The 12,304-nt window shown below is 40.4% G+C and overlaps 1 protein-coding gene across 1 annotated transcript; it reads left to right on the top strand.

Moving 5' to 3' along the window:
* The first annotated feature begins 848 nt into the window (after positions 1 to 848).
* Positions 849 to 12,074, top strand: rhot2 (ras homolog family member T2). Its single transcript, XM_049562943.1, has 19 exons — positions 849 to 1,031; positions 1,902 to 1,960; positions 2,783 to 2,864; positions 2,966 to 3,009; positions 3,500 to 3,553; positions 3,665 to 3,717; positions 4,043 to 4,151; positions 4,350 to 4,451; positions 4,593 to 4,691; positions 4,778 to 4,886; positions 4,984 to 5,104; positions 5,552 to 5,636; positions 6,030 to 6,175; positions 6,298 to 6,398; positions 9,031 to 9,161; positions 9,287 to 9,367; positions 9,459 to 9,581; positions 10,349 to 10,551; positions 10,741 to 12,074. Exons 1-19 carry the CDS (start codon positions 995 to 997, stop codon positions 10,856 to 10,858), a joined length of 1,857 nt encoding a protein of 618 aa, XP_049418900.1. The 5' UTR covers positions 849 to 994; the 3' UTR covers positions 10,859 to 12,074.
* The last annotated feature ends 230 nt before the right edge of the window (positions 12,075 to 12,304 follow it).

Below are 12,304 nucleotides of genomic sequence, written 5' to 3'. Positions count from 1 at the left end.
TGCTTTGAAGATTATTATATAATACACACATTCTTTTTTATCTCCCTGTATAATGGCCTCAACAACAAACCCCCAATTCTGTCTTCTTTTTCTAAAGCAGAAGTGGAGGTTTGGTGTTAAGATGTTGAAAATTACCCGTCATTTCCGACAGTAATGATGGCACTCCGCCACTGACAGTTTTGAAGCGGCTGCTATAAACCTTATGAGTTATTGTTACTTCTTGATTCAAATTTCAGAATCAAACTAGTCCAGACCTTTATAGCAGGGTTCCCAAAGAGGGGCACTGAATTAATTAACTTAAGGTATTAATTTAACTTTTAATTATTGTAATAATGGTCTTAAATTTCACTCCAGGTAGCATTAAAAGAAGTCTTAAGAATTCTTAAATCTAGGTTGTTGTAGGGACCCTGTATATGGCTATATATTAAAAACTCAGGCAAAGGACCATCATTTTAATTATGGAACAGCATATTACATGTACATGATAATACTACTGTTGTTATAAGGGATTGTTTTACTCAGTAAGAATGGTCATCTCACTGTTTTTAAGGAGAAATTGGTTTACTGAGGTGTTAGACTCCTAAAAATGAGTGATATATCTTGTCTGTCTTTTCAAAAGAGCTGCAATTATAATAGATATATGGATACGAATAATCTTAATTGATTGGATTAGATTAAACCCTATTCCTTTATATTAATAACTATTATTACAGTAAAGGATTAACCATGTGTTGAATGTTTTATAGACAAGTCATTAGCATCTCATTGAGCACAACGTGAAGTAAACGTGGGCTGCAGTGTACCAGTTCGGCCAGCAGAGGGCGTGTTTTCCCGGTCTCCTCTGTGAACCGGAATCATATGTTTTCACCTTGGGTGCATATCGCTGTGGAGAGGCACACGCTTTATTTTAATACGAAATTTGACATTCAAATGAAAGATAAATGTCACTGTAGCACCGCAGCGAGCCGGACTGTCCGTCAAACAGAGAGCAAACATGAAACAAGACGTGAGGATACTCTTGCTGGGGGAGCGTAAGTCATTCGCACTGACAGCTGACCACAGGCTAAAAGGCTAGCAAACATTAGCTGTTGGAGCTACACGAAGATGTAGCTGAGTTTACCTCGGTCACTCCTGGTGGTATGGTGGCGATAACTCTTAAAAAAGGGAATTTATGTCTGCGCTAATTGTGTCATTTCAGTTAAAATTATATGTTCTTCATGAATTGGCTGCTTTCCAAAAGATAATTTCCGCTAACCGTTATGCTAACTTAGCTTCGAGTAACTTTTAAGTTGGGAACGGTTAGCTAACTTGTAGTTAACGCTAACTTGGCTGCCATACAAAGTTAGCAAGCAGGTTTTGTTTATTCATCGACTGAAAGCTAAATATTTATTTGTTTCTGACATATAAAAAGTTTTCCGTTATTCAGCTATAGAGCATTGACGTCTTAGCTAGCTAGCTAACTGTTGATCTAACGGTAGCAGCTTTCACGTTATAAACTAATTTAACGCTAACGGTTGAACAGTAAACCTAATAGCGTTAGTTAAAGTTACTTAGTTTACCTAAAATTCTGACTATGCTTTAATGAAAAGGACACACAGCACAATATCTTGAGGTTAACGGTTCAGTGTGACAGTTTGCAGTTAAATAGTCCGTTTCATGCCACCTAAACAAGCAGCACTTCAGTCCATGTCAGCACAATTATGTAAATGATAACTCAAAGAGTAACAGTTAGGCCTAGTCAGCTGATTTGCAGGTACATGCACGATTACAGCAAGTGCTATCGCTTCAGCAGACAAGTCCAGTTATATTATTGAGTCATTCTCTGTAAGCTCTTCTCATAATGTTGTTTATTAGTTAGTCAAAATTCAAATTGTTCATTCACGTTGTCTCTCCTCCAACAGCCAAGGTGGGGAAGACATCCCTCATCATGTCTTTGGTTGGAGAGGAGTTCCCAGAAGAGGTACCTGTCTTAAAGTTACAGCTAATCACCACTGCAGAGTTTTTACTTAAACGTCCTTTAAGCTGGATCAATCTACACACATGAAAGCTGGGGGGATTTGATGTGGCTGACCACCTGCCTCTGTAATGGCCACAGTTCCTGCACTGTTGTTAGTACTCGTTTAACTGGTTCATTTTTGTGCAGGAAAGAAAGTACATTGTTGCTGGGTGCATGGTAATAAGAGCTGCATTTTCCTTTGCAGCATACTTGGCTTCATGTACAACTCCTTATATTACTTTTGCACAAACAACTTTTTACAGGACAAGATAGACAACTATACTACATTACAAAATAATGTTTCTTAGGATAATCAAATGACTCCAATACTAAAGGTTAAATTCAGTGTAGGGTTTTGCCACATATTTGGGCTTTGTTTGACATGATGAAATCAGCCTGCTCTGCTTTGTGCTATGTGGCGAGTATTGTGTTTCTATGTATCCAATCCAATCCACTTTATTTATATAGCACATTTTACAAATCACAGGGATTACCAAAGTGTTGTACAGAACAAAATAAGTGCACAAAAATATCTAAAAACACAAAATGCCTCAGAGAAATTTTCTGTTCACATACATATGGTATTGTTGATTAATACACTGTCATCTACTCATGATTCATTTTCCTCCTAATAGTGAAAATCGGCTAGCATTTCATTTTATGGCTTAACAACGTCCATTATTTAATGCGAAATAGTATGTGTGCTTGTGTTATGGGAGGCTGTAGCCTGAATGTGAATGTGAAGTGATGATTGACAGTTCATCTGTAATCTTCAATCTCTGACAGGTTCCCCCCAGAGCTGAAGAGATCACCATCCCTGCTGACGTGACTCCAGAGAAGGTGCCCACACATATAGTGGACTACTCAGGTAATGTGACGTGAAGGCTAACACGTAGCACAACCAGTCTGTTGAAGTATGATGGTCTAAATATTATGACTTTGACGTTTGTGTATGTATGTCCTTAACAGAAAAAGAGCAGAGCGATGAAGTCCTTAAAAATGAGATCATCAAGGTAAATCCATCATACAGCGCTAATCTACACACTTAACATTATCCTTTTAAATAAATGAAAACAAGATTCGCTGAAGGGTTGAATTGGACTGGAAGAATCTTAAAAAATGCTGTGCCACCTCTGATTAAGAGCAACAACTTTGAGCTATATACAAGAATATAATTGTGTCTGAGATTTGTCACAAGTTTGTTAAGACCATAGTCATATTCCCAGAGGCATTTACGGCATTCAGGCCAGCGATTTTGACATCCTATGCCTAACCTTGTTTCATTGTATGCTGGCAGCTAATGTTTTTTCATCTAATAAGTCAGACTCACTTTTTTTACCAGTCTTTTCTCCTTCTGTCATGTTCTGCTTTTTGTATAGTCTCATGAGATTAATATAATTTCTGTAGGATTTCAATGAAAAGGTATACGAGGTTGATTGAGTTCTGTGGAATCTGTTTCTGGCATAACATCCCTCATACCTGTTCTTTCTCCAACCCACACAGGCTAATGTGGTGTGTGTAGTGTATGATGTCACCAACGAAGACACGATAGACAAGGTATATGTCTCATTGTCTAATACTGTATAAGCAGTCCACATACTGTATATCTCATTTGAATATAGCATTTGAGATAAAAATGACACTTGGGTGTGCCTCTTGTTTTTCCAGATCAAAACTAAATGGATACCTTTAGTAAATGGGGACGCAGAGAAAGGGAACAAGTATGTATCAGTGTTGTTGGTGTTGATGAGTGTGTGTTACCTAGGCAGGCGCTTCTGTGTCCTTGAACTTTTCACTCCTTTGCATGTAATGTTGGCAAACAAGGTGATCTAGGAATTTGAGCCTGTTGTATCGTTTCACTACGTTACCCACAGTAAAACCTGAGAGCATCAGCAAAATGCCCAAGATGTCAGTAGTGTGAGCGCATGCAATATTTGAATGTCAGCGGATTTACATTTTATCTTGAATTGAGAGATGACCTATATTCACAAAATAAACCATGATGGTGTTGTACTGAGAGCTCTGTTGTCTCCATATTTATATCAGAGTTCCCATCATCCTAGTGGGAAACAAGTCTGACCTGCGCTGTGGGAGCTCAATGGAAACCATTCTTCCCATCATGAACCAGTTCTCTGAGATTGAGACGTGTGTTGAGGTGAGGCTGAACATTCCTATGGACGTACCCAGTCTCCTTATCACTACAATCTGTACACACCTGCAAACCTTAGCATTGAGATACACACACGGTTGCTGGGTTTCACACAAATGTTTACACAAGCACACTTTATCTGGATTTCAGATAGCTGCATAATTGTAATCTGAAATATTCTTTCTTCTATATGTCTCTTTCAAGTGTTCTGCAAAGAACTTGAAAAACATTTCAGAGCTGTTCTACTATGCACAGAAGGCAGTTCTTCACCCCACTGCCCCTCTTTATGACCCTGAGGACAAACAGGTCAGCCATTTTTGGAAATGTGATGCCAACTGTGGAGTCAGCATGTCTCTCTCTCCCAGTTCACTTTTTTTTAAAAATATGTGCATGCAAATGATTTGTTGACTAATGATACGCTTTTTGTCCTCCAATATTTTCCCCCAGCTAAAACCACTGTGTGTCAGAGCCCTTAGCAGAATATTCTACATTTCCGACCAGGACAATGACCGTATCCTCAGCGACGCTGAACTCAACTGCTTTCAGGTGCCAGTTAAAATCACTTAACATTATGTCTTCTCATGAAGCAAAGCTCTTTGTTTTGCTCAAAATCCATTTATCTTTATGTGCAGAAATCTTGTTTTGGGAATCCTCTGGCACCTCAAGCCTTAGACGATGTGAAGACAGTAGTTTGGAAGAACACCAGCGATGGGGTGCAAGACAACGGCCTAACCCTAAATGGTAAAAAACAGTCATGAATGAGAACATGCAACTTTAAACAGTGTTGCTGCGAGGCCACACTCAGCTAATGGCCACGTATTGTGTCTCCTCCTTTCAGGTTTCTTGTTCCTTAATACATTATTTATCCAGAGGGGCCGACATGAAACCACGTGGACTATCCTCAGGAAGTTCGGCTATGACGACAACCTTGAGCTGACTGATGATTACCTTTATCCTGAGTATGTATAGTGACATTATTGGATTGTATCTGTTAACTTAGATGCTGATAACTATAGTACAACAACAGGTTATATTGCAATAGTGTTGAAAAGTAAAGATGCTTTTCCCTGTATTCCACAAAGTCATCTATCTCAGACTTTCTGTATTCCTCTTGTGTGTCCATTTGGCTTTGTTATGTTTGTACACACAAGTCAGGAATGCCCAGGTGTCTAACCAAGGGCCCTTTCACATTTGTCTCAATTGGTCTGGACTTTCTGACCTTTCAGTTTGAGCTGAAAGAAATTTACGGCTGTGAAACCTCCCACAGACCACAGTCCAGACCAAACAGCTGAATCTTGGTTCAAATTGAACCATTGGTCTGGTTTGTTTCTAGCCTAGAAACATTTTTTGGACGGTTTGGACATTCAGGTGTGAGAAGACCCTAATTGTTGTTTTTCTGTTGCCAGACTACGAGTTCCCATCGGCTGCACCACAGAGCTCAATCATGTAGGTCACCAGTTCCTCCAGCGGCTGTTCGACAAGTACGATGAAGTGAGTAGCAATTCACGCTGCAATTGAAATGATGATTATGTATCAAATATATTAAGGCAAAGTATTTTTCAGTTGCTGTAAACGTACAGCTGTAGCTCTTAGTTTTCTACATTGCATATTTATGAGCGTGTGCTCACACAGCGCTCAGGTGAGATCAACACTTTATCAAAAGGTAGCCAGACCATAAACAGCAGGCATCCAAGAGACACAGCACTGAAAAAATGCAAATATAGTGAGGTGAAACACCAAATGAGAGTGAATCTGGGGTTGGCTTTTACTTTCACTTTTGCTGGCAAGCTTGTTTACAAATGGTAACCGACAATCCTGCATTGTATACCTTTAAATAGCGGAGGGTTTCCTTGTTTTGAGTGAGTGACATGTTTTCCCTGTTAGGACAAAGACTCTGCCCTGTCGCCGGCGGAGCTTAGAAACCTGTTCTGCGTGTGTCCTTACATGCCGTGGGGTGCAGAGGTCTACATGACTGTCCCAACTACAGATGAGGGCTATATCTCTAACAAAGGCTACCTTTGTCAGTGGACGTAAGTATCTCACCTGATTAATGATTTTACATGACTGCATGCACTGGGTTTACACTTTTGTGCATGTACACGCAATTAATGCTCTCCAGAGTTCACATGTACGTTAATCCCTTTACGCGCAGGCTTTCTGCATACTTTGACATCCACCGTTGCCTGGAGCACCTAGGATACCTAGGCTATCCTATCCTCACTGAACAGGACTCACAGACTGCCGCAATCACAGGTGTGTGTTGGTGTGTGTCGTTGTGGGATTGACTCTGTTAGTTGTAGGCAATCCCAACAATCAGCATGTCAATTAAAAAGACTGAGACCATGTCTCCATGGAACACGGGGGTCGTGGTACATCCTCTTTGAAAACTTAAATCCCATTCTCGTAGTAAGCACTGTTCTGTGGGAGGATTACTTGTCTTAATCCTGTCCACTGTGACCTCATAGATGCACACACTTGTACATTTGTCCTTGAGATGTGAAAGAATAGATCAGTTTGAACTGGGAGTTGCATGTATGCACACATGTATGCATGAATGGTTTGAAATGTAGTGTGCTCTCCACACTAGTGTTGTCACGACTCTGGAATTTCTAACTTCAAAACAATTTGATCTGATGAAGAGCATGAAGCTTGAAAAGTCACCATAGTGGTAATTTAATTTCAGTTTATGGGAACACAGTGAAGTGTGCAGACTCAGTCTTTTTGTCTCTTGTCCAGCACCTACTTTTTTATCATCTGGATGTGTTTGCTATATAACTTTGTATAACTTTGATCCAGTGCCTTGAAAAATATCAATATTCCATACAATTTTTTAGTCCAAGGGGGCTAAATTGACATTGAAGGCATAAAAATAGAAAGATAAGTGTATCAAAGCTATAACATGACAACACCAAAATTTATTTTCTTGATTAAGTAGCAGAGAATAGCAGTGTGACTGTAGTAAACATTAACCACAATTAAAATTCTTTTACATTAATGAAAATGATTTTCTTCTTGCATTAGAAAAGGTGTTAAAAAGCCTGGGAGATTGTTACTCATTCAAAAGGCAATAAAGTGCAGTAGAAGACAAAAACGTGCTCCAAAAGCCTGCATGCAACCAGAGGGAATGATGCGAATGATAAAGAGACAGCACTGTGAGGTAGTGAGATGAAGCGGAGCTATGGAGGCACTGCAGCAGTGTGTGTGATAAGTAGCTGCTGGAGAAAAGAGAGCAAGAAAGTGCAGCTGATAGTGAAGTATCAATACTACGGAAAATGAGTATGGAAACCATGTCAAATATGTAGAATCAATATGTCTTGATAAATCCATATTTGTCAACCCTACTTCACAGATGCATTTTATTCTTTTGTTCCTTGTGAGCATGAACTAAAAGAATACTAGTTACTGTCTCTGTGCTGACGTACTGTGTCTGAATTAGTGGCAGTCTATGGCTGGTTTGTTAGGTAAGCTTGGACTAGATTGGAAAGTGACGTAATGCGTCTCACTGCTGCTAATCACACACATTCTGTCTCCGTCTTAGAGGTGAGCACCTTAAGGTGACCCTGCTGTAGATGTCAGAGAGGTCAGAAAGACACCAAGATTACCACAGATCTTTTAACAAGGGGAGGGGTTGTGGCATGTTCTTCGTTAATGTGCTTTATGATGCTGAATTAACCTTTCATTAAGTGGTATTGATGTCGGTTGTTATTGTACATTTATTTTTAGCCACAGTAGCAGGATTGCTCTAATAAAAGCAACGTCGATTGGTTGCTCTAATGGCCTGTCAGTTGGGTTATTAAATACGCTGCTCCTGAGTGAAATATCTCAACAACTGTTGGATGGATTGCCACAGCATTTGTTAGACGTTCTTTACCTCTAGAGGACCAATCGTAAAACTTTTTTCATCCAGTGCCACAACAGCTGGGGTTGACAGAGTACAGTTTAGACTGATGAATAGTTGAGTCAAGTCTGACAGTGTAGAGTGGTGACAGATAAGCTGAGTCTCAGATATCCTAAAACGGTTACTGTAGAGGCAATAAACCATCTTGATTTTACTTTCCTGTGGCACTACTCTCCGGCTAAATTAAACAGTTTTCGTCGCATTAGGTACTGAGATCAAAGAATTTTTGCTCCTTTTTGTCAAATTTTCACTTGTTCCATTTTCTTGTAAGATACATGTCTTGTGACTATTAGTCTCGTTTCCTCTGGATTTAAATCCACGATGATGTGTTTCCTAACAGACTGGATTGACATACCCTGCACTTACACAGCTGTAATGCGCACCTGCAGTATAATTTAAACCTAGTTGTTATGCCTTGTTGAAGTCCCCAGAACTGCCACCAGAGGTCACTTTATCTAACTTTGAAGTCAATCAATGCAGACTAATTTAACCATAGAGTGAAATAAATGCAATGCAGTTAAGAGGCCTTCGTGTAAAATCTCTTTATTGCTGTAATATATTTTAAACCCAGAAATTGCAGTTATCTTACAAACTAAATTGACTTAAGAGAAGAGGGAAATCACTTTTTTTACAACCTGGGTCTTATTTACACGTTATTTTCTGCCATCTCCATCATTTTAACAACACAAGCAACTACAGATCCTCTAGGATGAACAGATTAGCACAAGTGATGTTTTCTGTGGACTGGACTGTAGCCTCTGTGCCCTGTATGTTGGCCAAAACAAACCAAACAGTGATCAAACAGGAGAGGACAGACTCATTGGTTGCAGTGTAGAGGAACTGAAACATAAGCTTGTTTGGCAGGTTGATCTCTCAGCTGGTGCAGGAATTACATCCTCTGCTCTGCTGACGTTAGCCTCCCACCTCAAGGCTATTAATGATATTACATGAAAATAAAAAGCTCACAAGTTATGTTTATATGTGCAGTAACACAGGAGAAAGAGGTGGACCTGGAAAAACGCCAGACACAGCGGTCAGTGTTTCTCTGCAAAGTGATTGGACCTCGGGGGACAGGCAAGACAGCCTTTCTCCAGGCCTTTGTGGGCCGCAACGTTGTGGTATGGCACTGTCTGTCTGCTGTCTGCTAGTCTGGAGTGAAGAATATTCAAATAAACTTATCCTAGTCTGCTTCATCCACATAGATATTGCTAAGTAGTGACTGTTAAACTATTGTCTTCTACAGAAAAAGGGAAATTCCAACAGTGCCTTCTCCCCCTATGCCATAAACACTGTCCAAGTGAGCAACCAGGAGAAGTACCTTATTGTAAGTGGCTCCCATCCTGATCTTAATGCTGACCCCTAACCTCTGACCCTGACTGAAGCCTGAGCACCACTCTCTTCTCCTCTCCGTGCAGCTCAATGAGGTGGATGTGGAAGTGGAGTTCCTGAAGGCATCAGACGCTTCCTGCGATGTTGCTTGTCTCATGTATGATGCCAGTGACCCTCATTCCTTCGACTATTGTGCCAGTATATACAAGGTCAGTGACGGCAAGCGTTACAGGAGCATTAATAGATTCATTTATTCTCATTTTGGATTTGTGCCATTCAGAGATCATGCTGGTGTTTGTGTGTCGTCAGCCTTGTATGGTGAGAAAGGTATTCTGTTTACATGTTCTTTAGCAAGAAGGGCTCTAACGTGTAATACACTGAGCACAGCAGTTCAGAATGGGCAGATGAGAGAGACACAGATATGCGTCAAGCTTCACTGTTAGTTTATTGATCTGTTCGAGTGAAGCAACAGTTTGATCTGTAAATATTACCCTGCTGTTATTAAACTGGAAAAAAGCAGGCCACCTCCAGCTCCTGCTTTGATTCAGAATCTCCTGAAAACTAGCAGACACCACTTAACCAAAGATCTTTCCCCTCTGGAAGATACAAAACCTGGATAAAGCCAACAAGTGGTCGAGAGTACTGATAAAGATTAACTTGTGGAAGAGAGACAATGTTGGGGATTTTCAAATGACTTCTACTAAAGATCCTCTGGAATATACAAAGTAATCAGGGTTGTTTTCTTGCCAAATTGTGTAAGAATTAAAAGGGAATTAAACCAGCTCATCCAATATGGAGTATTTAATCAGATTAACGTGTTTACAACTGGAAATTGTCTTGGTCTGGTACTCTGATTATTAGCTGAATAAAAGGCTCCATGTAACAATTAGGGAATTTCATTGTGGCCAACTTGAAAACAAGGTAGGTTCTCTTCTCTCTCAGCTAGTTTTCACTCTTTATCCCATTTCTTACTCAGCAACACTACATGGAGAGCAAAATCCCATGTGTGCTGGTTGCCTCCAAGGTGGACCTTCCTGAGGTCAAGCAGTTCCACGGGATGACTCCAGCAGAGTTCTGTTACAAACACCAACTGCCTCCGCCGCTGCCCTTCTCCAGCGTGTTCCTCGACTCCACCAGCAAGACCATCTACTCGAGGCTCGCCTGGGCAGCAGTATACCCGTACGTTTAAGTTCAGCACAGTTATGCTCTGAAGTAAAATTAGACGACGTTGAAAACCTGGAAAATATAAAGATCAGTAAGAGGAGAATATTGTCTTACATGCTGAGTGATTAAAAGGTGATAGGTAGGTGTAAGTTGTGTGTTGCTTTGTGTGACTGACCCTTAATGATTTTTTCCTCCAACCTGCAGACACCTGAATGGCTCAGACATGAGCAACACATCATTCTGGCTGAGAGTGGCGTTGGGCTCGGCCGTGGTCGCAGTTCTGGGCTTTGCCATCTACAGAGCCGTCGCCAGACTGAAATGATCAACAACCAATTTTTGTTTGTTTTTATTTTATCCTGATGCTCCATTGATCCATCCATCAAGACCAAACCTCAGCGACCAGATTCAGAGCCACCGTATCATTTTACGTTTCACCCCAAAGGCTTCCAGAAAACTCTTCATATCTCTGCCCTTCTTCACTTTGTCCCACCCTCTGAGTCAGTTGATCGCAGCAGCCCAAAAGCAAGTGATCATACTTTTCCCCACGCTGCTGTGCCCAACTTTTTCTGCCTTACATTGTCCAGCCAGGTTAAGTAGGAGTTAGCCTGTCAGCGCTCGGTGCATTGATACACGAAGAACTGTTCACATCCAAACAGGTGCTTTATCAAAGGGGAGGAAATGATGAGTCAAATCTATTGCTTTCCCCTAAATGATCTGTGAAGTGTTAATGGTGAGAAGGGAGCGTTTTTATATACAGCATATGCAGTGTTTCCTAAGCATAATGTAGAAAAATGCCAAATTGACTAGACTGAAGGAACCAAAGGGCAGCACGTGGAGCATTAGCTGCCACTGAATCTTTTGCTGGAACTCCCCAATGAACTACGCTCTGTCTTCTGACCATGCCACCACAGATAGTCAATGTTCATATCTGTTTTGCCAAATAACTCCAGGAGCAACGAGTAGTCATAGCATGTTATCTGCTCCTCAGGCATATTATCTTGCCTGAGAATTAATTATTTTAATGTTTTTAGCAGTGAGGTCTCTGCTGACACTGATCTGCTGTGGCAGGGAGGGGTGTGCATGAAGAAAAACGATGGATTGTTTATGCATCTGCAGTAAGACAGAAAATATTTTCTCCTGTAGAAGGAGACGAGCCTTGAGAATGACAAAATGTTAAAAGAGCAATTGGGTCAAATTAATCTCTGCTCACAATCAGCTTCCTTCTGTTCACACTGAAATGAGATTCATTGATTTTTGATTGAGACTGCAATAGGTCTGTGATTCTATTTAGATACACCTGACACTGTGCATACACTTTGACCTTCTTACATAATCCGCCATTGAATTGTTTCCCCAACATGAGTCAGTCATGTTATGTATGTTTTGTTGCTTGATTTAGCTCGGGACCTGCTGTTTCTGCAGAATACACTTCTGTGACTTTTAAAAGATGGCTGTTTTTCTTACTGAAATTGAACTGATTTAGATGCTTAATAAAAGACCAGACTAGACTGGGTGGGGACATTTTGCCCGAGACTTTATGGACGTTGGGATTGAAATGAATGATGTGCTTTATTTTAATATGTTTGACAGTTTGTGCCCCTCATATTCACCTTCTTGATTTGTAGTATCTTCTTATGGCTGATTGATTTAAATGATGCATTTTGAATTATGTTTAGTTTTTATTTTCAGCATTAATACACAAATATCAGACTTAAGACACGTGACACACTTTTTAATCTCTGTGACACTTTGAGTGTGTGTGACACAT

This window comes from Epinephelus fuscoguttatus, linkage group LG20 (genome assembly GCF_011397635.1).
Source record: "Epinephelus fuscoguttatus linkage group LG20, E.fuscoguttatus.final_Chr_v1".
Lineage (NCBI taxonomy): Eukaryota > Metazoa > Chordata > Actinopteri > Perciformes > Serranidae > Epinephelus > Epinephelus fuscoguttatus.
The sequence above is the reverse complement of the archived record's forward strand: the minus strand, read 5'-3'. Positions and strand labels throughout refer to the sequence as shown.

What these genes read in the sequence shown, in the direction of transcription:
- rhot2 (XM_049562943.1), top strand. Translation starts at nt 995, where the DNA reads ATGAAACAAGACGTGAGGATACTCTTGCTGGGGGAGC. An exon ending in AGATTGAGACGTGTGTTGAG is followed by an intron (nt 4,152 to 4,349) that starts GTGAGGCTGAAC and finishes GTCTCTTTCAAG; the next exon opens with TGTTCTGCAAAGAACTTGAA. An exon ending in ACCAGGAGAAGTACCTTATT is followed by an intron (nt 9,368 to 9,458) that starts GTAAGTGGCTCC and finishes CTCTCCGTGCAG; the next exon opens with CTCAATGAGGTGGATGTGGA.